This window comes from Protopterus annectens, chromosome 8.part0 (genome assembly GCF_019279795.1).
Source record: "Protopterus annectens isolate FY-2018-M chromosome 8.part0, PAN1.0, whole genome shotgun sequence".
Taxonomy (NCBI): Eukaryota; Metazoa; Chordata; order Ceratodontiformes; family Protopteridae; genus Protopterus; species Protopterus annectens.
In genome coordinates this window covers 1,339,044,814-1,339,069,813 of record NC_056741.1, presented here as the reverse complement: position 1 = coordinate 1,339,069,813, position 25,000 = coordinate 1,339,044,814, and the positions used below count along the sequence as shown (strand labels likewise).

Below are 25,000 nucleotides of genomic sequence, written 5' to 3'. Positions count from 1 at the left end.
CCCCACTTTAATATTCTCACTCCAAGATCGCACTACAGTGGGGAAAAGGCAATTTTCCCTTACCCGCACAGTAGTCCAATCTACAAAACAGGCACACATATACGGAAGCACTTTTCGATGTTAAGCGCTTTCGTGTATGTGTATTCGATGTTTTGTGATTTGGACATATGCTAGTTGAATATGTGCCCGGATCCCATATATATATATATATATATATATATATATATATATATATATATATATATATATGTATGTATGTATCTTTCTCTCAACTGGTCCCCTTTACAACTGTCTTTGGAGAACATGCGTTGTCCAGAATGGGCTCGGTTTCAGGGAGCAAACTCCCACCTGATATTAAAGGCCAAGACAATGTCTGTCAATTATCTTTTAGTTAGTGCTTTTTCTTAGTTTTTCAGTTCAACAATTACTGTTGCTGAGGTTTTCACTGTGATAGTGTACATACTGTATATTCCATACATAGACAACTTTAAGCTGATTAGTGGTAAAATTCACCTTGTATTAATATACTTTGAAATCAGTTGTAACTTGGTATTATTTCATACTCTGTAATTGTTTGTTTTTGTATTCTACCTTTGTCCTTGAGTCATGTCTGAAAAGAGTTTTTGGGCTAGCCCACTTACTTGGTTATCAAGTAGTAAATACATGAATCAAATGCTTGTTATAGAATCCAGGCAATTGGGAGCATGTAGAAAGTAGTTTTGATGATGAAGTTGAGAAGAGCCCTGTGAAACTCAAAATGGAGGAGCAAAAAATGTCATCTCAAAGTTGTACACCAAATAAAATAATTCTGCTGTGAAACTGTAGCAAACAGCTTGCTAAACATGTAGCAAGCAGTTTGTTACAGTTACCACATACTGAGCACTTCGAAGCTTCTCCTGTAACCACAAATGCAGTATCATCATTCATTTATGAAGCTAAAATATCCTAGCAGCTCCCACGCTGTAAGAAATCAGAGTTCTGTTCCCACAGATTGCTTAATTATAGTTTATTGTTCTGAGTAATGTATAATAGCAGCAGATATAAATCTCACAACAGTAAATTTAAATGGTATATAACAGTATAATATATCCAATAACTAAAAACACAAAGGTAGTTCAGTAACAATATCTGAACAAGTCTTGTACCAGACTTCAACTAACGTCCCTGTCCTAAACATACATATTATATTACTTCAGTCCAGTAACTTTCCTCAGGGAGCCATTTACTTCCCCTTAACTTTAGTCCTCTGCCTTGTCTTGCAGGTGTCCTACAGTGCCTGTCTGTTCTGAATCTAGCATTCCATTGCAAGTACACATATCTTTCCCTTGAGAAGGGAACATTCTGTAGCTTTTCCTTGAGAGCTGTTATTTCTGCACATCTCATGCTTAACCAGCAAGATTATCTTTTTCCTTCTACTGAACTGTCTTTCCCTGAACTGTATGCTTAATGAAACACAAGACTGGCTCTATATTTTTAGGCCTATTCTTTTTTTTTAATTTTTTTAATTTCTCCAAATCTTTTGGGTTTTTAATACCATGACAGGAATGGACCCCATTCCTAAGTCAAAGTATGATTAAAGTTCATGAAATTAGTATTGTTTCAATCTTTGATGTCAGCCAGAAGTGATCTTTGCAGTACCCACAGTGTGCCGGGTAATGATCCCTTCTGCAATTCGCACAAGTTACATGTATTGATACCATATCCAAATATGATTGTAGATTCTTTTTTATAAGACCCATTGCTCCTACTACTATTGGAACTGTCTGGGTATCTTTCTTCCACATTTCTCTGGTTTCTGCCTGAAAATCCTGATATTTTATGACTTTGTATATCTCTTTATGCAAGACACTGCAGTCACTGGGTGTAGTGATTTCAATGATCAATGCTACTTTTGTCTTCTTTTCATGGACCACTGTATCTAGTTTTCTCGCATCTATCTTTTGAACTGTTGGCAATGGGTGATTGCATGTTATATAGACTTCTTCATTTTCTCTGATGCTTTGTGGCTCATGTTTCCATTGTTTTTCAAATACTTTAATATTATAATGTTTGCGCAATCCCCAGTGCAACAGTCTTGCCACATTATTATGCCTTTCAGTATACAGTCCTTCTGCCATTAGTATATCCCAATCAGCAGCAAGTTGTGTGACTGTTTCCAATTCTGTTCTACAAAACCTACATTTGTCTGTTTTTCCCACATGTTCAATGGACTTTGTTAACCAACATGTACATAGCCCACTATCTTGGGCCACCAATATTAACCTTTCATCTTTTGATTTGAATTTGCCTCTCCTTCACCATTCCTGCATTCTTCTTGATCAACATGAGGGTCTTTCAGGAGTTTTCTATACTTGCAACTATATTTATGCATTTTCCACATTTTTTGCTTTCTCATATGTTCCTTCACCTTATATTCTTTCTTTTGTTTTTTGGCACATTCAGTTTCTGCCTGATTTGTATCTACTTCTGGTTTGATTTCCATTCTCGATTGATGCTGATATGCTTCTGCTAGAGTAAGCAGAGAAGTCATCTTAGATTTATTCTCCTCATGTTTCAAAACTTTCACTACATTTGGGTCTTGTGAGGGCAGCAGATATGTATGCAGTCCCACAATTACAGATATATACAGGTAATCAATTTCAAGGAGGCCCATACCTCTTTTGGAATGAGGAATATATAATCTTAGTATTTACTTGTTCTTCTTTCAGCTTTTCCTGGTTAGAGGTTGCCACAGCGGATCACCTGTCCGCTCATGATTGGCAGTGGAGTTTTACAGTGTCGAGTTTCCAGCCTGGCGCCCAACCTTCCACAGAAGGCACACACATGCATGCACTCACGCCTAGGGCCCATTTAGAGTGTCCAATCCACCTACAACATGTCTAATCTATCCAACACCTTTTGGGGCCAGTCAATCACTCCAAAACTGTAAGTTAGGACAGGAAGAGCAACTTGGTTTATAGCTTGAATATTGTTCCTAGATGTCAATGCTGTTTTTAAGATTAATTTAAGTCTTCTAAAATATTCCTTACTAAGTTTTATTTGGATCTGTTCATGTTTTATTGTTGATCCTTCATGAATTCCCAAATATTTATACACTCCCACTTACTCAAGTTATTTTGTATCCCATTCTTTTCCCAAACTGATGTTTTCTTGGTGTTGCAGCTTTCCTGCTTTAAAGGTTGCTTTTGCACATTTATCAAGACCAAATGGCATTCTTATATCATTTGAAAAAGTTTTAACTACTTGCAGTTGTGCTTTCAGTTATAAATCATCAACAGACAGAAGATGAGAACTCTTTGCACTTTGTTGGTTTCTGGGAGCCAAATTATAGCCATGACCTAATCTGTTAAGCAGACAGCTTAATGGGTTAAGGGCAAGGCAAAAGAGCAATGGTGATAGTCACCCAGGAATTTCCCCCTTTGGACTTTTATCCCTGTAATAATAATTTGTCTTTTATCATGGCTTAACTGTAAAGTGGTTTGTCACTGTTTCATGGTCATTGTGATGTAGTTTATCTGTGTAAGGTGTTATCTTATACATTTTAGCACTCTTTTATCCACGAATATGGGATACTATCAAATGCTTTTTTGTAGTCAATCCATGCCATACTTAAGATTCGTCCCCTTTTTACAGTTCTCCAATATTACTTTATTTAACAACAAATAATCCTTTGTTCCATATGACTTTCTTTTATTGCCCTTTTGTTCTAATGCCATAATTGAGTTTTCTTCTAAATGACTATAAATTCTGGCAGCATCAATTCAAATGTATAGTTTATACATCATTGGAAGGCAAGTTATTGGTCTATAATTTTTATAGTAGCTTGCAGGTTCACTCTTCAGAAGGAACATTGTTTTTCCTGTTGTTAACCAGGTTGGTGTCTGTTTGGGGAGGCCATAAAAATAGTTCTTACTCATGGCTAAATCATTGTGCAAAGTTGTTAATACTTTTAACCAGAAGTTAGGTATTGCATCTGGGCCTGGTGTTTTCCAATTAGAGGCTTTTCTTAACTTTGTTTCAATTTCTGGCTGTTACTTCATTCCATTTCATATCCTGCACTTTTGAACATCTTACTCTTTCTTTTACTTCTTCTATCCATTTAGCATCTTTGTTATGTTCTGCAGGATCTTCATAGATACTTCTCCAAAATTATCTATTTTTTCTTTTTTTGGTGGTCTTTTAATTCCTTTTACCTTGTTTTCCAATTCTCTATAAAACTTTTTGGAGTCATCAATAAATTGCTTATTTTGTACATTTCCTTTATATTTATCTATGTATCTTCTAAGTTTTTCTGCCTGTGCTGATATTTTTAGTTTATTATTTGCCATAGTGCACAATAAATCCTGATCCATTATAATACTGCACATTGCTTTTATCACGTCTATATTTCTGATTATTTTTGTTGATCTGTTCCCTCTTCTATACTCCTCTAACAGTGACACTTCTTGTCTTAATTGCTTTATAGTTTTCTCTATTTGATACTTCCATGATGGTATTCGATTCCTCCCCTTCCTTTGCCTCACTACCCTGTGTTCCTGTGGTAGAATTTTATCTGTTATTGATGTAGCTGCACAGTAATATATTCTGTTTACTTCTGTTATATTGCACGGATCTCTATGGACAGTCCTAATTACTGAGTTCATTTGTTTTATCAGACTTTTAACTTTTTGGATTTTACTGACCTTCTGCAGTCTGTTTCTTTCATTAATCTTAATATGTCTATCTCTATTAAGTCAAGCAACTCTTCTCTTAGCTCATTTTCTTCTAAACTGAAGGCACATTTTTTGTTCCCCATTTCCTGCAGGCATTCTATAGAAAGTTCTATAGCATTTTCCTGTGACACATTCTCTTCAGTTTCATCCTGTGTCATCTGTTGCTTTGTCACATCACTCCTCAACATTAACTGCATCAGAGTTGCCACAGTTTCCTGTTCCTTCCCTTGCTGTGCAACTTCAAGTGAATGTTTACACTGGTTTCCTATGAAAGGGTCCAAAATAATGCTCATATGGCAACTGACCTATTGCTTCCCACTCCACTGGTTTCTCCTTAATCTGGATGTCCATTGCTCTATCCTGCTACTGTATTTTCTGAGTTAGATTTTCTACACTGAATCCTTCACTTCGCAGGTACTTCATAACCTCAGGTTCTATTTCTTTAACTTCTCCATTTCTAATCTTCTTTTTCACTTTTTCTCTTTGTCTTCTTTTTTTTTTGTACTGTAAAGTTTTCCAAGTACTGATTCCTATTCCTGTATTTATCTTCAAATAACTTCGGTGCTGCTCTTTTTGTACTGATTAGTTTTGCTCTCTCCTTTGCATAAATATTACACCATATTAAAATCTCCTTTTCTTTCCCATGTCCATATTTCGTCTTCAGATGTCTCCTGATCTTCCTGTTTCTCCTTATTTTGGGGACTCACTCCATCATGTTGTGATGTAACCTGTGTTAGACTTTCAACACCAAATCCTTCACTTCGCAGGCATTCCATAACTTCTTCTATTTTTTCAACTTCTACATTACTAGTCTTCTTTTCTACAGTCCTTCTTTGTGATATTATTTTGTTATTGTGAAATTTTCCATATCTGGATGCCATTGCCTGTATTTCTCTTCAAATATCTTTGAGGCTCCCTTTTTTATATTGATTAATTTGGCTTTCGACTTTGCATAAATATTACACCATATCAAATCTCTCTTTCATTCCCATGTCCATATTTCTTTTTTATACTTTTCAAAAATCTCTAGGTTTTGTTGTTTATATTTCCACACTTCCTCAGATGCTTCTTTTTCCAAACAGATCAAAGTTACTTGGTCTATATAATGTTTTTCACAAATCTGTTGTATTAATGAACACAAATTTTTGTATGAGGCTTCTGATAGTTTTTCTTGTGGAAGTATGTTTCTTTCCTCTAATTTCTCTCTTAATCTTTTTGTATGTCTTGTGTCTGGAAATTCTGGGCTTTTTGCATAATAGCAAGAATTCTACTATTTATTCTGCCTTATGCCTAACAACTAATTTTAGGTCTTTGTCTTTCGGCTTTTCCCGGTTAGGGGTCGCCACAGCGGATTACCAGTCTGCTTATGATTGTCAGTGGATTTTTATGGTGCTGAGTTTCCACCGGCGCCCAACCTTCAAAGAAGGCACACCCATTCAAGCACACACCTATCTGCATGTCTTTAAATGTCACTTAACCATGTGGAGGACATGCAGACTCCACACAGAAGGCTCTCCAGCCGATAATCGAAAACAGAGAACCTATTGCTGTGAGGCAACAATACTAACTGCTGCACCTTAATCTAACACACATCATGGACACATGCTGATTGCCCCATTAACCACCCTAATTACAGCTCTGGGGTTGAGTGCATGCATGCGTGAGTGTGTGGGGGGGATGTTGGGGGTGCACATTAGTGCCGCCAAGGTTAGTGTTAGCTAATAGCTGTTTGTGAGGTGGGATTAGGGGCACGAGTAGGGGTAGCATTAGGGTTAGCACATGTGAGTAAAGTGGTGCAGGGAAGGCATAGTGATTGTTGCAGCTTCTGGTGTTGTTTTAGATCAAAAACACACAACGACTAGTGTGTAGAGCTTCTCCCAAAAAGAGCCCAAATCAAGTAAACAAAATAAGAGAGAAAGCACCATAACTGGAGCAGGTTTCACAGAAAATACAACATTTTAATGTAAAAGTAAGCACTGTCATGCCCCAAAGGATGCTTCTTTAGACTTCTATACATTCAAAAGAAAGACCAAACATATTTATAGTACTAAAACCAATTAAATCACAATCAGCTTAAAACAATCACTCAATTAAACAATGAAGCCATGTAAAAACTTCTTAAATGATAGGTATATGCCTATACTAATACATATGCAAACTATTCTATACAACATATATGAAAGAAAAAATACATATATTAAAAAGAAATGCATATATTAAAAAGAATGCATATTAAAAAATACATATATTAAAAAATACTGTACATGTTCTAAAGCATTAATCTAAAAATGGGATATGTATTCATAGAATCCATATATGCTTTAAAAATATATATCATTTAATGTTTCATAGTGTGTATGTGTCTGTGTGTGCTGTGTGTGAATAAATTGATAGACCTACTTCATTTCAAAAACAGTGTAAAAGCCAGTATATAGTAAGCTTAAATGATATGCATCATATGTTTTCGTATGTTGTACACTAACTGTAGTTCAAAAATTAACAGTGAAATATTTACAAATCTAAATCACTGCTAGTGAACTGTTCTATAGGATACCAGTATCTGAGCTACAGACCAACAGCTGTAAACAGTTGTAAATAAGTAATGACTAAAATCTACAAATCCTACAGATCTAAATCACTTTATAGCCAACGTCTGTATCACACCAGAATATACTTGCATATAGTTGTAAGCAGCTGCAAACCAATTCCAAAGGAACAAATAAGAACTATATACCAATCAGAAATGTTTATAAGTAATTAATTCAGAAACTGACAAATTTAACATAATGAAAATCAGGCAAATTTGCTTCAGTTAAGGTTTATGCTGAGGGACAAATCAACTCACAGCTCATTCCATTCCACTCTGGGTTCTCAACCACTTCTAGCTAGAATCCAGGACAAATGCAAAAACATTTAGGGACAGTGGTCCTAAATCAAAGATGTTTTAAATATTGAGATTATAGGCTTAGAAAAGTGACAGAATAAAAAGATGAATCAGTTTGCAGCTGAAGTCTATAATGATGATGATTGTTGTTATTTGATGACTGCAACTGCGGCAGGGCTAGCCACCCAGTAGTGTAAACCTTAGCTCTAGATGATTGTTGAAGTCACACCCTGACCCCATATACAAAAATGGGAAAAAGAGGTTGTGGATGGATGAATGGAGTTTGCCATAATTTCTAAAAAAAAATCACTGATTTCATGCACAACAGAGCAAATGTTTGAGCCAAAATAAGGGACAATTGAAACGTATGGCACTAATTTCTTCTTATGTCCCTGCTTCACTGCAGATTGCTTTTTCCTTTCTGTATAATTCTCTTGCCCTGCTAGATGCTTGCCTTTATCCCTTAGGGGTAACCTACAGGCAGACAACGACTGAACACATGCACTTCAATTACCCAAGGTTCAATTCCTTAATGATCAGAGTTCCACCATAGGAAATCACTGTCAGCAAGTTGTACCAATAGTGATGGCTTTTGGGGGAAAATTTCACCCTTCTTTGAGTAGATGCAACTGTGGGGTAGCACCCCAGCAAAAAAAAAAACAAGCTTAAAAAAGGTGTTTTTCAGCAGATTTTATTTGGCAAATGCAGACTGGGGATTCTGATCTTCAGTGCATTGGCTTTCATCTACTCATAGTAGAAGTGTCCCTTAATCCATTTATGAAACTTCAGTGTAGTTACTGGAAAGTATCTCTCTGGTGCATATTCCTAGAACTTCATTGCCCTGCTTGCCTTATTCACTTACTGCACTGAAAATTTCCTCCCAATATTTGTTTGTCTGGCTCCTCTTCTGCAACTAATTAACCAATATAATTATACTAGTTACTGTAAGATTTTTCACTTCCTCAATCCAGTTCAGTGACTGGAGGACATAAGTGCACATTCCTACAAGTTTCAGTACTTCTATATTATCCAATTATTTTTCCTGTTATTTAAGATGTGAAACATTAGAAATGAAAAATGTCACCTTTCTGTGATAAGAAAAGGAATGAAAAGGATAAAAGGTAATTGTAATCTGAGGATAAAAGGCAACATGCTGAGCCAGCCTGTTATGAAGGCATGGAATCTGAGGGCTGCATGCCTCATGATTGCATTTAATATTTTGCCTCCCCTCCATTCCTGCCTGCCACATAACTTCATTCTACCTGCCTTATGCCCTCCTGAGTATCCTTTTAGATTCCCTTTCCCCTGTTCATTCTATTAGCCAGTTCCCCAGATCCAGAACCCTTTCAATGAAGAAGTACTTTTAGAAATCTAGGGAGTAGTTAGTCCATATGATCTGCCAACTCTGCCCCATCCTGTCTCCTCTGTCCTCCTTTTCTGACGCCTTCACTTTTCCCTGATGTGATTTTATGTACCCTATCTTTTCTGGTCTGAAACTCCTCAACCCTCTAATCATATTTGTTTCCCCTTTATCCCAAAAATGTTTCTGTTGCCTTTTCTCTGGTCTCCTGCAAGAATCCTGATGTCTTTTCCTTAATGGCTACCATAATTTTACACACAGTACTCAAGATGTTGTCTTGCCCTGTATACTGGAAGTTTTAACTATTTGCTTCTGGACTCTATATTTCTGAGAATACACATTCTCTTTGCTGTTGCTACTTCCTTCTCTCTCTCTCTCTCTCTCTCTGTCTGTCTCTCTCTCTCTGTCTGTCTCTCTCTCTCTCTCTCTCTCTCTGTCTCTCTCACTCTCCCTCTCTGCTTCTGGGGCCCAGTACAGCAGTGATCTACTCTCTGAGATAATTTTAGTCCTTTGTTGCAGTCAGTTCCATTCCACCAACTGTTTGCACATATGTTTACACCCAAGCTCAGCTTCTACCTTTCTGTCTATTTAGTCAGTCTTTCCAAATCTTTTTGGAGTTTATCTCCATAAAGATGTACCCCAACATTTTGTTGGCTATTGCCAGTGCTGTCTCAGTCTGCTTCTAATGTTGTAGTATGGACATAATCAACACCCTGTAGCCTTTTTTTCTGCTCTGTTCAATCAGCTCCACTCCCCATTTGATACTTCAGACTAGGGTTGATGTGGCCCAAAGATAGTATTTGCATTTGACTATGTTGGACCTGGTTGTTACCTGTCTGCCTACTTGTTAACCATTCCGAATCTTACCTGGGAATATTCCCCCATCCTGCAATGCTGCAGCTGTCTTAACGTCATCACGGAAAAGAGTGATTCTGTTCTGTGTTTTATCAGATGTAGGTCAGATAAACCTTCTGAAGAGTATTGAATCAAGGACCCCCCCTCTCATGCAGCCACTTTCCTTATTTCTGACATTACCTATATCATCATATTAGAAGCTTAGCTAATTCAGCAGATGCTCTGTGCCTGTCCCACATATTAGTGCCCCACCCTCTCAGCTCTTTAAGTGAAGAGCAAACAAAACAATCTCTTACTTCCACTGGCACACTGACCAGGTGGCCAGATGCACAACACTCCTCCCTCATCCCTTCTGCTCCAGCCATTCAGGTCCCATTTCTGTGCCCTGCCCCAGGCCTATTTTCTCACACTTTAGTAAAAAAAAAAATTCTTGTTTTAAACTGTAGTAAACTACTTGCTACAAATGTAGCATGAAGTTGGTACAGTTTATACCCTTCATAGAGCACTTCAGTGCTCAGGATTTAGTAAAAATCAAATATATATATATACATATCTATATCCATAATAAAGAAACACCAGCAACTAGGATTAATGGTTTGTAAACACAAAAGACAAAAATTATCAAAAGAAAATAATAAAAGTGAACGAACCAATACATGGCCAGGGTAGAGAAAATTAATTATTGGTAAGCTTCATCAGACCAAACAGATATAAAAACAAAACAAAGCTTTGATACATTTTAAAAAACAGCCACCAATAGAAACAAAGTAACAACTGAGCAGAGTGTTTACATCATCTGTTATATTGTATCTAATGCTTGCACAGCTCCCTTCCATAAAGATACAGACACTTCTACACATTGCCGATAAGACAGATGGCTCAAACTATCCATTAACTATTGAACAGCAAGATTTAACAAACTGACTCAGCATTAATAACTACTGCATTAAAATGTTGTTTTTCTTTCGGCTTCGCCACAGTGGAACTCTGGTCCGCTAATGATTGGCAGTCGATTTTTACGATGCCGAGGTGTCAGCCTGATGCCCAACCTTCAACAAAGGCACGCCATTCACGCATGTCTTTTGAACACCACTCGACCACGGGGATAACATGCAGACTCCACACAGAAGGTGCTCCAGCCGAGAATCAAACAGGAGAACCTCTTGCTGTGAGGCAACAACGCTACTGCTGCACAACCGCAGCTTACAACTACTGAAATTAAAATACCTTCCCTAAATCATAAAAACGTTGCTATAACAAACAATATGATCTCTATTAAAAAAAACAGTCACTCTCTATGAAAAATACACTAATGGTAAATCAATGTTATGCTCGAAGATGCCCTTCTAATAATTGATCAAGATTGTCTAACTGAAAGATAATTATCAAATAATTTATGATAAAATAGATATGTATATGTTAAAACAACCAAGTACACAAATAAAAAATCTATGAAAAAGCATAAGGTCATGCGTAACTTACTGGCTGAACTATAAATGACAATGCTAACATCTTAAAAAGTAGCAAAGACCTAGAAAAATTATAAAATCATAAATCAAAATAATAATAAATAAATAAAATAGAAGTGATGAATGTCAATTTATAAACTTACTAAATGAGCAATGAATAGCAGCAACATTAAACTATACTGATATTATAACATTATCTAAATATTCATCAACCATATAAAATTATTTAAATGGATGTCTGGCTTTTAAAGCTGGTCTCAAAGGAACACTACCATTCAACCTATTACTACCATCAGCATGTAGTCTTATAATCCATTTTGTCTCCTGCAATTTGGTGATATTTTTAATGTCACCTAACCGTTCACTTTAGTAAATGGCCTCAGTTGCCATAAATTTAAATGTGCACTGTTCTTATGTATCCATAACATGCTTGGCAAGGGCATTAGTGTAAGACTTAATCCTGATATTATAAAGGTGGTCCCTAATTCAGTCTTTAAAATGCCTATTGTTCTTCCCAACATAAAATGATTTACATAGGGAGCATTGAGCTAAATAAATAATATGTATACTGTTACAATTTGCCCTTGTTGATCTTAATGAGACTATTTCATTCATTGTATGTTCAACACTGGCTCTATCATAGCCTCTATCTACAAAATTCTCAGTGAGATGAAGCACTTCATTATGGAAACTATCATCATCTGCACTAAGTCTGGAAGCTCTAACGCCCTGGCCTTTCACTATATTAGAAAAAAATATAACCAGGGTGCACACTTTTTCTATGTAGTAATTTATTCCTGTAATATGGCTTTCTATAAACTTAAGTATTGAATACTCCCTTTGGTGATATATTCATATCCAAAAAAGCAATATTAGAGTGTGAACTGTTAACATCAAATTTAAGATATGAAGTAGTATTATCTAAGGATTCAATACATTGACAAAGTTCAGCTTCTGTACCTGTGTACCCATCCACAACAAAAAAATCATCAACAAACGACAATAAAATAGAATTAATGAATTATATATCTCCATCATGTAAAACAAAATATGACTCCCAAATAGAAATTACTATGTTGGTGTAGCTATTAGCACATGCAGTGCCCATTGCTAGTCCATCTAGTTGTAAATAGTCATTCTTATTAAACACAAAAACATTGTTAGACAGAATTATATTAATAAATTCAGTTAACGTGTGTAAGTTGGGTATCATAATTACTATTTTCAGTCAAATATGTCCTTATAGCATTAATACCTTCCCTGTTAGGTATAATAGTAAACAAAGATCTTACATCCATAGTAACCAAGAGATATTCAAAGTGGTATCCCTTGAAGATAAGAAAGCATAAACAACTTGTAAAAACTGCTGTATATCCTTCAGTATGTATTGGTTATTGAAGAAAACAAGGCACAGAAACACAACTGAAAGCATAAAAATGTTAAAAGTTTAATGAGGTAAGTGCTTTCACACCAAATACTAGTGCTTCTTCAGACCATATAAAAACTACACCAGCAAACACTTTTAATTTATTCACTCTAGCTCAAAGCAGCCAATAAACAGGGAGAAGAAATCTAAAGCCATGCTCATTTTCATTCTGAATGCAGTGTCTGGCTAGTGCATTTTTGGTGTCACCATTCCTAATACAATAGATATGCACCCTGACTCATTCCATTAGTGACCTGTTAGTTTTTCCTATATAGAAACAGTGGCAAACTGTGCATGTCGCCAGAAAAATCAAATTCCTAGTTTGACAGTTACCTTTAACTTCAAATTTATACTCAAACTGGGTGACTGGATGAATAAAACATGCTGATGTATTAATAAATGTAGAGAAATTACATGTAAGGCATTGTTTGGTACCTGTCCAACTACCACCTAGTCTCTCTTCTCTTTTTCTTTTACATTTTTATAGCAAAGCTGCCTTTTAAGAGATTTCTTGTTCTTAAAAGCAAAATTTGGTCTGTGACCAACAGCTTTTGAAATATCATTGTCTAAGCTCAATATAGACCAATTCGACTTAATAATGTTCATTATGTCAGTCATATCACTAGTATAAAATAAAGACATAGGCACACTATTCCTGTTATTAATGGCCTGAGGAGACTTTACTTCAAAGATTTGGTTTGAAAAATATGGCTTTGCCTTATTTACCCTTTGTGTAACTCCCATACTAATGTTCCTTTCAACCTCACATGCTTTTTAACCCCTTTCATGAAATTCTTTTCTAAGCATTTGGACATCTTGCCTGAAAATGTCATCACAATTATTCAGTCTTGACACTCTCATTGTTTGACCCTTGATAACATTCTGGAATATATGGCTGGGATGCATACTGTCCCTGTGCAAGATGGCATTCCTCCTACAAAAGTTTCTATATAATTTAGTCTGTAGGCTCCTGGTTGGGTCAATACTGACTAAAACATCCAGGAATTCTATTTCACTAGTAGAGAACTTGTATATGAATTTTAGAAAAGCGGTAGTAGACTCCAGATAGCTAATGAACAGCATAGGCTGTTCTTCAGTCCCCCTCCTACACAAAAAACAAGTCATCTACAAATCTCCTGTAGAAGCTCACAAGTGGGACATATTCATCAAAATTTAACAGGGAGTTGTACTCCCACTCAGTCATGACTATGTTAGCATAGATATTGGCACAAGGTGTGCCCATAGCTACATCAACCTTCTGTAGAAACAAATGTCCTTCAAAAAGAAATACATTCTTTTCTAACACAATTTCCAGAAACATACAATTGAGATCAATTTTGCTTGGGATATAATCGCTGAGTTTAACAAGGAATTCATATACCACAGAAATTCCCAAAGAATGAGGGATGGCAGTAAATAATGATACAACATCCATTGTTACTAACAAAAAGCCATCTCTCAACTTCCCTTTTACACTATGTTTGTATAAGTCTTCAAGAAGCTGTTTGCTGTCTCTCAAGACCTGTTCCTGTCTCTCCAATAAAGGTCACATTTTTTTTTCAATGAATATAGAAAAGGACTCTGTGAGCCAACCACTTCCTGAGACGATAGGTCTAAATGGTGGTTGTAATGCATTCTTATGTATTTTTGGGAGCCCATGGAAAATTGGAATCAGTGGGATCTCAACAGATAAGTAGGTGTATAATTCATTAATAATAATAGGACTGTAATGACAATCAAACAAAGCAGCATCAACCTCAGCTTTCATGATATCTATCACATCAAAATTAATTCTGGCATAAACACTCTCATCTAACAAAGTAGAAAAAAATGTTGTTAAAATAATATTCATAATCCATTACAATAAGGGCACTGCCTTTATCGGCATTTTGTTATCATTATATCACCATCTTGTTGCAAGGATGCTAGTGCTTCTTTCTCTGAAGCACTCAGATTACAAAACTTCCTTAAAAGCATGCCACTATTGGTAGCTTGCAGCAAGTCATGTTCTCATTTTTTACAAAACATGTCCAATACCGGATGTAAATTTGGCTGGAAAGTGCTTGGTTTCATAAAACTAGAAGCCACTTCATCATTGTTGGAATACAACATTTTTAACACAACATTGCATGCAAACTTTTTAATGTCAATAACTGTCTCTGTAAACTGGGAACCTTGTGCTGGAATAAAATTTAAACCATGACTTAAAAGCAACATCTGAGCAGCTGTTAAACATTTCTTAGAAATATTATGTAGTAGCAATTGGTTTTGTCTTGCCACGTTCTCTTTATCATTCGCTGGTCTTCCTCTTGACAATGCCTCTTCCTCCCTCTGCTGTGTGAGTGAGACTAACATATAAGCACCTTCTGCTTGATGGGCAATGGTAGTGGCAGAGAGCTGAAAGCTGTTTTCTGCACTGTCATTTTCCTCACATCTGGTGGTTTGGTGAGGCCAGGAGTAACTAAAGGGCCATCAACAGTGGAGTGGGGAGTGACTGGTGTATCAATGGCTGTAGCAGTATTAACAGCACAAGCAGTTTCAACACTAGTAACACTGTTCTCAGAAGTTATATTTTTGGCCAAGTTGCTGTTCAACATACATTCCCTTGTCTGAAATCAACAGTGTCTCTAACGTCTTTTGCTTTTGTGTTTTTTTGTTGCTGTTCATATGAAATAATATTTTCCATCACACCACCCATCTTGGATAAAAATTCATCACCAAGCATATCAGTTAGATCACAGAATTTAGCATTAACAGCTTCACTCAATTCTAACTCAAATTCAGTTGCTTCCACTTACACAAAAGTTCAGCATAAGTTTCACCATATGTGGGCATATTTAAAACATGTAGCTCATGACAAATAACTTTATGAAACAAACAAGTTTCCAAGTGTAAGCATTGCCACTGAAGGCGTTTAAGTTTATATATATCATTTTCAAGTTCTATTACCGCTGAAAATAGATGTGCTTCATTAACATTTGATGTGACAGTTCCATTCACTAGCTCAGTGTTGATTTTTGCTGGCAGAGGGTTAATTTCTGTAGTTAGCAGTATGGTAAACTGATTACTGGTTGTATTAAATCCATTACACTGCTGCTCTGTATCCAAACTCTTAGCCATGTTTCCAAGGGGAGAAAAATAACTGCCAGAAACAAAGAAGAAAATCCCCAAGGAATGAACTGTGCTTGCAAGCCAACAACAAATGTAACTGGCAATGCTTACACTTGGAAGCTTGTTTGTTTCATAAAGTTAGAATGCAGCTTTAATTATATTCAGTTGTTACTGGACTTTTTTAAATTATTGAGTTAGAACCAGGAGCGGCTTTAGATCAACTGATGCCCTAGGCAAAAGGGCTCCATGGCACCCCCCACACACACACACACCACCTGGTAGCCCCATCCTAGTCTACCTGCACCAGATAAATACTGGAAAAGTAACCCTGCTAGAGTGGCACCCTAGGCAGATGCCTAGTTGGCCTATGCCTGAGGCTGGCTATGGTTAAAACTGAGTGAAGTTGTCAATGCTAAATACCGTGAACTAACTGATATGTTTGGTGATGTATTTTTATCTAAGATGTATGGTGTGATGGATAATATTATTTCATATGAACAGCAACTAAAACACAAAAGCAAAAAAAAAAAGTTAGAGACACTGTTAATTTCAGGCAAGGAAATGTATTTACCTGGCCTAGAAACATTATGTTGAACAGTAACTTGGCCAATAATATAACTTCTGAGAACAGTGTTACTGGTGTTGAAACTGTTTGTGCTCTTAATACTGCTGCAACCATAGATACACCATCCAGAAGTGCTAGTGTCCTTGCAACAAGATGGTAATATAACGATAAAAAATGCTGATAAAGGCAGTGCCCTTATTGTAATGGATTATGAATACTATTTTAACACCATTTTTTCTACTTCATTAGATGAGAGTGTTTATGCCAGAATTAATTTTGATGTGATAGATATCATGAAAACTGAAGTTGATGCTGCTTTGTTTGGTTGTTATTGTAAGTCCTATTATTATTAATGAATTATGCACCTACTTATCTGTTGAGTTCCCACTGATTCCAGTTTTCTATGGACTCCCAAAAATGCATAAGAATGCATTACAACCAGCATTTAGACCTATCATCTCAGGAAGTGGTTGGCTCACAGACCCCTTTTCTATATTCATTGAAAAGAACTTGAGACCTTTATTGGAGAGACTGGAACAGGTCTTGAGAGACAGCAAACAGTTTCTTGAAGACTTATACAAATATAGTGTAAATGGGAAATTGAGGTCTGGCTTTTTGTTAGTAACAATTAATGTTGTATCACTATTTACTGCCATCCCTCATTCTTTGGGAATTTCTATAGTACATGAATTCCTTGTTAAACACAGTGAGTATACCACAAGCAAAACTGATCTAATTTGTATGTTTCTGGAAATTGTGTTAGAAAATAATGTATTTCTTTCTGAAGGACATTTGTTTCTACAGAAGGCTGGCATAGCTATGTTTTTAGTCATCTTATCTTATCATCAATATATAGAAATGTCTGTATCTTTAAGAAAGGGAACTGTGCAAGCATTAGATACAATGTAACAAGTGATGTCAACACTCTGCCCAATTGTTACTTTGTTTCTACTGGTGGCTATTTTTTAATATGTATTAAAGCTTTGTTTTGTTTTTACTTCTGTTTGGTCTGATGAAGCAGGACATTAACCTGTGAAAGTGCTTACCAATAATAAATTTTCTCTACCCTGGCCATGAATCGGTTCATTCTCTTTCATATATTTACTTTTAAACTGTAGCAGCTTGCCAGCTACAAATGTAACAAACAGTTGCCGCAGTTTATTCCCTGCAGAGAGCACTACAGCACTCACATTTTAGTTACAAAAAATATATATATTCTCTTTTAAACTGTAGCAAACTGCTTGCTATATTGTAGCAAGTGGTTGCTGAAGTTTTAACCATATACGGATCACTACAGCTCTCAGGTTTGACCACAAATGCATTAAACAGCTATCAAGATGACGAATGGCCAATTGCACCCCCAAGTCCTTGCACAACTCTTTGCACCTGGGGCAGTTGGGGCAGTTGCCCCTCTCACCCCACCCTAGCTACAATATTGCATCATAGCCCACTGCATCCAACCTTTGACCCATGCAGCTGTCGAATTGCTCTGTCTTGGCCCTAGTCAAAGGCATTGCTGAAGTCAAAGAATTCCACATCTACCAGTACTTTTTGCAAACCAGTCATAAAACTGAAGCATATTTCATATTTGATTGACAGCTTCATGATCCCACGTTGCTTGCTGTCCTCTAGAAATATTACTAGTCTACCTTTCAGGAGTGTCTGCATGACTTTTCCTGTCACTGCTGTTCAAGTGGCAAGTATGTAGTTTCCTGGATTTTTTATACCATTTTGTACAGAGCAGCACACTTGTCTTTCATTCCTTGGACATTTCTGCACTAGTGGTAAACACAATTCCAGTTATAACTTGTAAAATATACAATTATTATTCCGTACAAAAATCATGGGTTTGAAAAAGTTGAACTATTTTAAAAGGCTTCTGAAGATGTCATTGCATTCTTTTTTCTTATACGTTACTTACAGGTGACTAAAACATTGTCTACAATGTAGTGTTTAATGTGGTTCTGTTTGCTTGGAAACCATCACTGGGGAAGCTAACACCTGATCAAAAAAGCTAAAGCTAAAATATTTCATTGATTTAAATAACAAGTAAATTACATGATGCCTTCCAAGATTGTGTAATAAACTTCTTACAATCAGAAGAATGTCGGTCATTAAGTGCCTACAGAAATAATATTGATACATATCTATAAATACATATTGATACATATCTATAAATATGAAAAGTAGAAAACGTCAGTATGGGGTTATGGTAATCAAGGTTAATGAAGACCAATCAAACTAATAAAAGTTAAGATATGCCAACCTGAAAATGAAACCTGTGAATGTAGAAACACAGTTCTGCAGTTTAGCTTAAACATTGTTATTGCTTATCTGCTGTTTTCTTTTTGTTAAGGTTAGCTATGGTAGAAACCTTTCACAGGGGTATCATTATTCATTTAGAAGGGCAAGTTATTATATACTAGTCTTCAATACAGAGCCATGTTGAAAAAGTTTCCATTATCTCTATACATTCATTTATACAACATAGTTCAGACTGTTCCAGAACTGAGTGTTATACAACATTTGCAAGATGTGTTTTTATAAAAGAGGTTAAATATATTGGACTTTATTGGATATTGATACATCTTTACTATTACTATATAACTACATTGTGTACGTTTTTAAAGATGTATTCAAACTAGATAACAAATCTTCCCAAACCAAGTTCTATTAATATCTAGTAAGTCTTTATCATTAGTATTTCAAAATATAATAAATATTCTGCCTGTAAATTCTTTGGAATTATTTTAATCCATAATGTACATGATACCTGATTACTCTGCATAAGCCATATAGACAAATTGCTTCATATTTATTGACAACCATCTCTGTTTTTAGTCTGGCAGTTAGTGCAGAAGATTTATCGGGTCTATATTTGAAGCATGAAAATGCTTCTGAATGAATACAGAACCAGTGACACATATTCATCGAATCGCATTTAAGTGATTCGATGAATTATGTCATAAGGCAAGGAGATAGTTGGCCAGCTTCACAGAGTTGCCCTTTCCTTCCCTATAGTGCAATCTCAGAGTTGGTATATTTAGTTAAGGTGGTGTGGGGGGTGAAGCCCCACACCTGTTTATGGTGTTAAATATTTTTTTTTAGCGAACAGCTGCTTAAGTTTTTTCCCCAGGGAAAATTTTGCTTACGTGGCCATTTGTTATTTTTAGGTTTTGTGCATTATGTGTTGACATTTATGTAGTCGAACATATGCACTTTTGGTCTTATAATATAGACCCAGATTTATCTGACAATTACCACAGAGGTCTAAGGCTATGAACTGTTAAGAAGCTAGTTCCTGGTGTCCAAGGTTTGATTACCTCAACCTCCATTTACCTGCTGCTTGACTCTGAGCAAGTCAATTAATGAGAAAGGGATGTGGGAAATTAGAAAAATTGAGCAAGGCTCTTTGGTGGTCTCATACATGCCTATAAACTACACATGAGCCTATGATTCTATTTAAATTAAAGTAATGAAAGTTATGAGCTGCATAAATGCATCAATGGTAATATAGATGACTTCTACTTTTTTATTTTTCCTAGGATTAAGACTGCAGAGGCTATCATTGTTGGTGTATATTTTTGACATGTTGATTACACTGAATGTCTTTATTAAGGCATTCTGGCCAATAAAGCAAAATCACACTAGTTGCAGATATGTCATGTTTCATCCTTTGATGGGTTTGCCAGTACAGCCATATGTCTTAATAAAGACTTAGAAAATATAAAAGTCAGTGGGCATTCAGAAGTCATGTACATGAAACACTTGTATGTCCTTAAATGGGCATTTGCATATTTCCCAATGACCTCCTTCAAAGAAGGTTTTAAGTATTACACAGTGAAGATTATGGCTTGCCAGGTTTCTTTTTGATGTTTTTCTCTATTGTGGCTGTTCTCTGTAGCTTTTTTAATTGTTCTGTTCACATTAAAGGTTCATGTAATACAGGTAAAGACAGTGATGCAATTTTTCCCTTTAACCCCCCCCCCCCCATGACTAGATTAGTACTTTCCCAATTAAATCACCTCATAAATATGTTTTGAAAAGAAAACCAATATTTCTCCTTAAAGCTTATAAATCCATAGGTCTGCTACATACTGGCAGCACAGATGATAGGTGCTTTCTTTGTTTAAAAATTCTGCAGCAAGCAACGTGGTTAGATAATGTACAGATGTGAATAGAACAAAAGAAACATTCACCGTGTATGGCAAAATAAAGCACATAAACCAAGATCGATAAAAAATGAACCACTTTTAATGCATAAAACCACAAACTTACATTTAGGTTTAAGAAAAAAAATCTATTAAAAGGCTTTTAAGCTATAATAATGGGAGACTTTGTAATAAACAGATTGCAGGCACATTTCTCTGTGCCAGATGCAATTTCTGCCGTTATATTAATAGTGCCATTTTCTATTCACCCTGAGTTTAAAGTCTGGGCCGATTATAATACTAAACATGTGATTTATTTACCACAGTGTAAACAATGTAAATACTTTTATAGTGGTAAGATGAATTGTACCTTCATGGAGAGAGTGTGGAGCATGTAAGGGATATTAAAAACAAGAGTGATAGAACTCCATTACTAAAACATGTTTTAGAAATAAGGGGTGTTCATTCTTTCAAATGTATGGTTATAGAAAGAATGCTTGATGATTTGAGGATGGGCAATCTTTCAACCAAAACTGAGTATAGGAAACTTTACTGGATTTTACATTTACAAGCTGACTAGAGGAAATGGTTGAATACTAAGGTTTCTTTAAGACTGGTGTTGAAGACAGCTGGATTGTTTAGGTGCTACTTTGTATTTTTTAAACTTTTTATCATGTGATTTGATTTGTGTTTATAATTGGGCAGCAGTATTCTTTAAAACTGAATGTTTTTTACATTTTCATGGTCAGATGAAGCGGAAGTGGTTCAGTTAAAGCGTTTACCTTTGTTTATGGTTTTATGTATTAAAAGTAGTTCATTTTTTATTGATCTTACTTTATGTGCTTTATTTTGCTGTGCACTGTGAATGTTTCTTTAGTTCTGTTTACTTTTGCTTTTTAGTTACGTTTCACTGGTTCTCTTCACTAGATGACTTATTTTTCATTTAATGAGAATGTTACTGTGGTAAAAATTATTACATATAAAATGCATGCAATTAAAATATTAATTTGTATCTGCCTTTTTTCCTTTTTAGATCATATTAAAATGTTAACAATATCACTTGGAGTAAGCTTACTAGTCTTAATAGTAATAGGAATAACAATATGTTTCAAGTGTAAATCTCAGACAGGTAAGTCATTTTATAACTTTTAATTTTATATAGGTTTTAAGGCATAAATACAGTTACTGATTATGTTTTTACTTTTCTTTTAACAGCTTCTAGTTTATGTCATCGAGTAAGCAGGTATGTAAGATTCATCATCACTTTGAAATAATAACACGTGTTTACTATATAACTAAACAGAGAACAAGTGACACTGCCTGCTAATTTCTTAAAAATAATAATAATAATAAAAGAGGATATATGGTAACTGAGCCAAAAAGGAGGTATATGAAATTTCTATCACAGGTGTGAAGCTATGACCAAATTAAGAAACTACAGACTTGTTAAGTTGTCCTTGCTGGTATAAGGGATAATTTCTTAAAGAATTGTTTAGTACTTTAGAGACAGGTGGGTCACAGAACCCAAGGAAGTAGCATTTTAGTACAAAAAATAGGTTTTGGAAAAAGCCCACTGAGTGGTGTAGTAGAGAAGGTGGACACTGTCGGTATTATAGTAACACTGGCCAGTGGTAAGAGGAAGTGGAACACTGAGGGTCTACATTATAATCTCAAAAAGACAAAACCGCTAACGCTCATATGAGCGAAAACGACGGACATTGAAGGGGGTCTTTTGGAAGTGCAGTACAGTGGAGAGTGGTATATTTGCCCTTTCCTCACTGTGGTGCGATCTCGGAGTTGGAATATATAGTAAGCAGGGAGGGGGCACAGCCCCCCACAATAAGGAGTTTGATGTTCTCCATTTTTGCTCATGTGAGCATTCATGGTTTTGTCTTTTTGAGATTATAATATAGACCTGAACACTGAAGTGCCTCAGTATGTGATGTTCAAGAATTACAAAAAAGAGAGAGAGAGAGAGAGAGAGAGAGATAGTTGGAGTAGCAATCTACACAAATGAAAGCATCAAATGTCAGGTTATACAGGAATAAGATCACCAAAGCAAGAAATGTGTAAATGGAGTGGATGCAGTCAGTATCTATTTAAAATGTCCTGCTTTAAGTTAATATAGAAGAAGAAAGGACAGAGCTTGTGGACAGATAAGCTGTATTATTCCTCAGGCACATCAAAGATGCAGGACGAGAGACTGAAGGAAAGAATGACGGAGTAGGGAAGAAGGGACAATGTAATATTTTGGGAGATTCTAACCTACCAGCAGCACAATAGGACATTATGCTTCTAGGGAAGAGAGGGACTAGGAATTGGTTGAGGTCTTGGATGAGGAAGGATTTAGTCAGCTGGTGTAGAACTATACCAAAAAGGATACAGTTGGAGGGGGTACTAACCACTGCAAAGAGGACATGGCTATCCAGGTTAAGGTACTGTTAGCCAACATTAACCATGCCACTGTGAGGTTTAAAGTAGGGGCAATGGTAAAAGTACAAATCAATAACAGTTGTCTGACTTTTTGAGAGTGGATGTTGCTGTGCCGGAGAAGGGTTAAGGAAGATTCAAAAAGGGCAAAAGGAGGATAAGGCTAGAGTGGCTACATAGAAATGGGAGGCTAATAATTAGGATAGTGAAGGTCTACAAGAAAGGAGGGGTGGGGCAGACAAGGCAAAGTATAAATTAGCAGAAGGGCAACAACCTGAATGAGAGTTAGCAGAAGGAGGAAGGGAGAAAACAAACACTTTATTTAGGCACATAGCAGAAAGGAAGTAGGAAAGCACAGACCCAGCCAGGCTGAGTACATAAAGGAATAATGTACTCAAATAAACTGTTAAAATTCAGTAGTACATAATCAACTCAATGGAATAATGTACTCAAATAAACTGTTCAAATTCAGTAGTACATAATCAATTCTTTGCCTCAGTCTTAACAAGGCAAAACAAGGGGATGATGCCATTCTGGAAGTGAAGCAGGGTAGAATGAGGAGAAAATTTAAGAGACACCATGGCAAAGATGGAGGAGGTTGGGATGGAACCAATGCCCCTGGGGTAGATAAATCACAAGGACCAAATGAGTTAACTCCCTAAGTATTTAAGAATATGACAACTGTACTTGCTGACCCACTGAGTGAGGTTTTCGGTAGATCACTGACTAGTGAAGAAGTAAATGAGGCCTGGAAAACAGGGAGTGTGGTACCTTTGTATGGGGGGGGGGTCAGGAAAATCAGGGAGAAATGCAGATCTGTTGCTTACTGCAATGGCAGAGGAGATCATGGAAAGAATTCTGAAAGGAAGGACTGTAGCCCTTATAGAAGAAAACCATTTCAGCAGCCGACATGGGTTCTTTGCCAGAAGTATCTGTGAAGTCAAATCTGATCTAGATTATGGCTAGACTACAGATATTCTTGACAATAAAGAAGTAAACACAGTCTGCCTACACTTCAGCATTGTCTGTAACTTGGTCTCATACAGGAAGTTGATAGGAGAACTTCAACTTCAAATGTATTAATGTTCTTATTTTCTGTGCATGCAATGCATATTAAAGTGTCAGTACAGGCCAACTGCAATACAGTGCAATACAGAGAAGGGGATGAGTTGTGGTTAGGATCAAGACTTTGGAAATGGATAGTTGGATGCTTGGATAGAGAAGGACCATTTAAGGAATTAGAAAGCGGACTAGTAGGATGACACAGGAGCTTGTACAGAGAAGGAACACAGAAAAGGCCAAAGTTGATAACACAATGTTAGGAGCTCCAGTGAAGGATAGGTCAATATTCTAGAGAAGGATTTGGAAAGACTGAATAAGTGGTCAGAATGGTATCAGTTTGGGGTGCAGGGCAAACAAATTCAAAGTATTGCACTTGGGGTACAACACCCCTGGTGTGAAGTATCAGCTGTGTGAAGTGGAACTCAAGAGAAGAGAGAGTACAGTGGCAACAGCAAACAAAATGTGGTGGTGTATCCTCAGTGGAGAGATTTTAGATACAAAGAAATAATCTTTCCATTCTACAAGGCCCTGGTTAGACAATACCTTAAGTGCTTTGTGCAGTTCTGGAGGCCATTCAAGAAAAGAATATCAGATTGCTCAAAGAAACCTACATGGAAGCCACCAGACAGATATGTAGAGTAAAGGAAAAGAGACAGGTCCAGAAACCAAAGGTTGTAAGGATCTTCTTACTTAATAGCAGAAGAAATGAAGGGTGTAATATTGGTGCACAGATTTATGGCTGGAAGATGTAAAGGGGTCATCCTGAAAAGAAAAGCCAGCAGGAAAGTATCAGCAACATGCTGGGGATGACTACCTCTTCAAGATAAACAGATACTGTTTTAAAGAGTTTATTGGGCTTTAAAATTATTAAACTGCTAGTGCATCATTCCATTTTATTGACTATTTTATTACATCAAAGAAGCTCTGAGAAGTCAATTGGACTTTTTAGTTAATTGATTTATCAGTATCATTGTA

At 36.2% G+C, this 25,000-nt stretch overlaps 1 protein-coding gene across 1 annotated transcript in view; it reads left to right on the top strand.

The window, feature by feature from the left end:
• The window catches only part of MILR1 (mast cell immunoglobulin like receptor 1), a 339,675-nt gene that overhangs the window by 88,225 nt on the left and 226,450 nt on the right, over positions 1 to 25,000 (top strand). The window contains exons 4-5 of the mRNA XM_044079434.1: positions 21,567 to 21,662; positions 21,749 to 21,776. Of these exons, the coding sequence (XP_043935369.1) occupies positions 21,567 to 21,662; positions 21,749 to 21,776 (124 nt within the window). The remainder of the gene's footprint in view (positions 1 to 21,566; positions 21,663 to 21,748; positions 21,777 to 25,000) is intronic.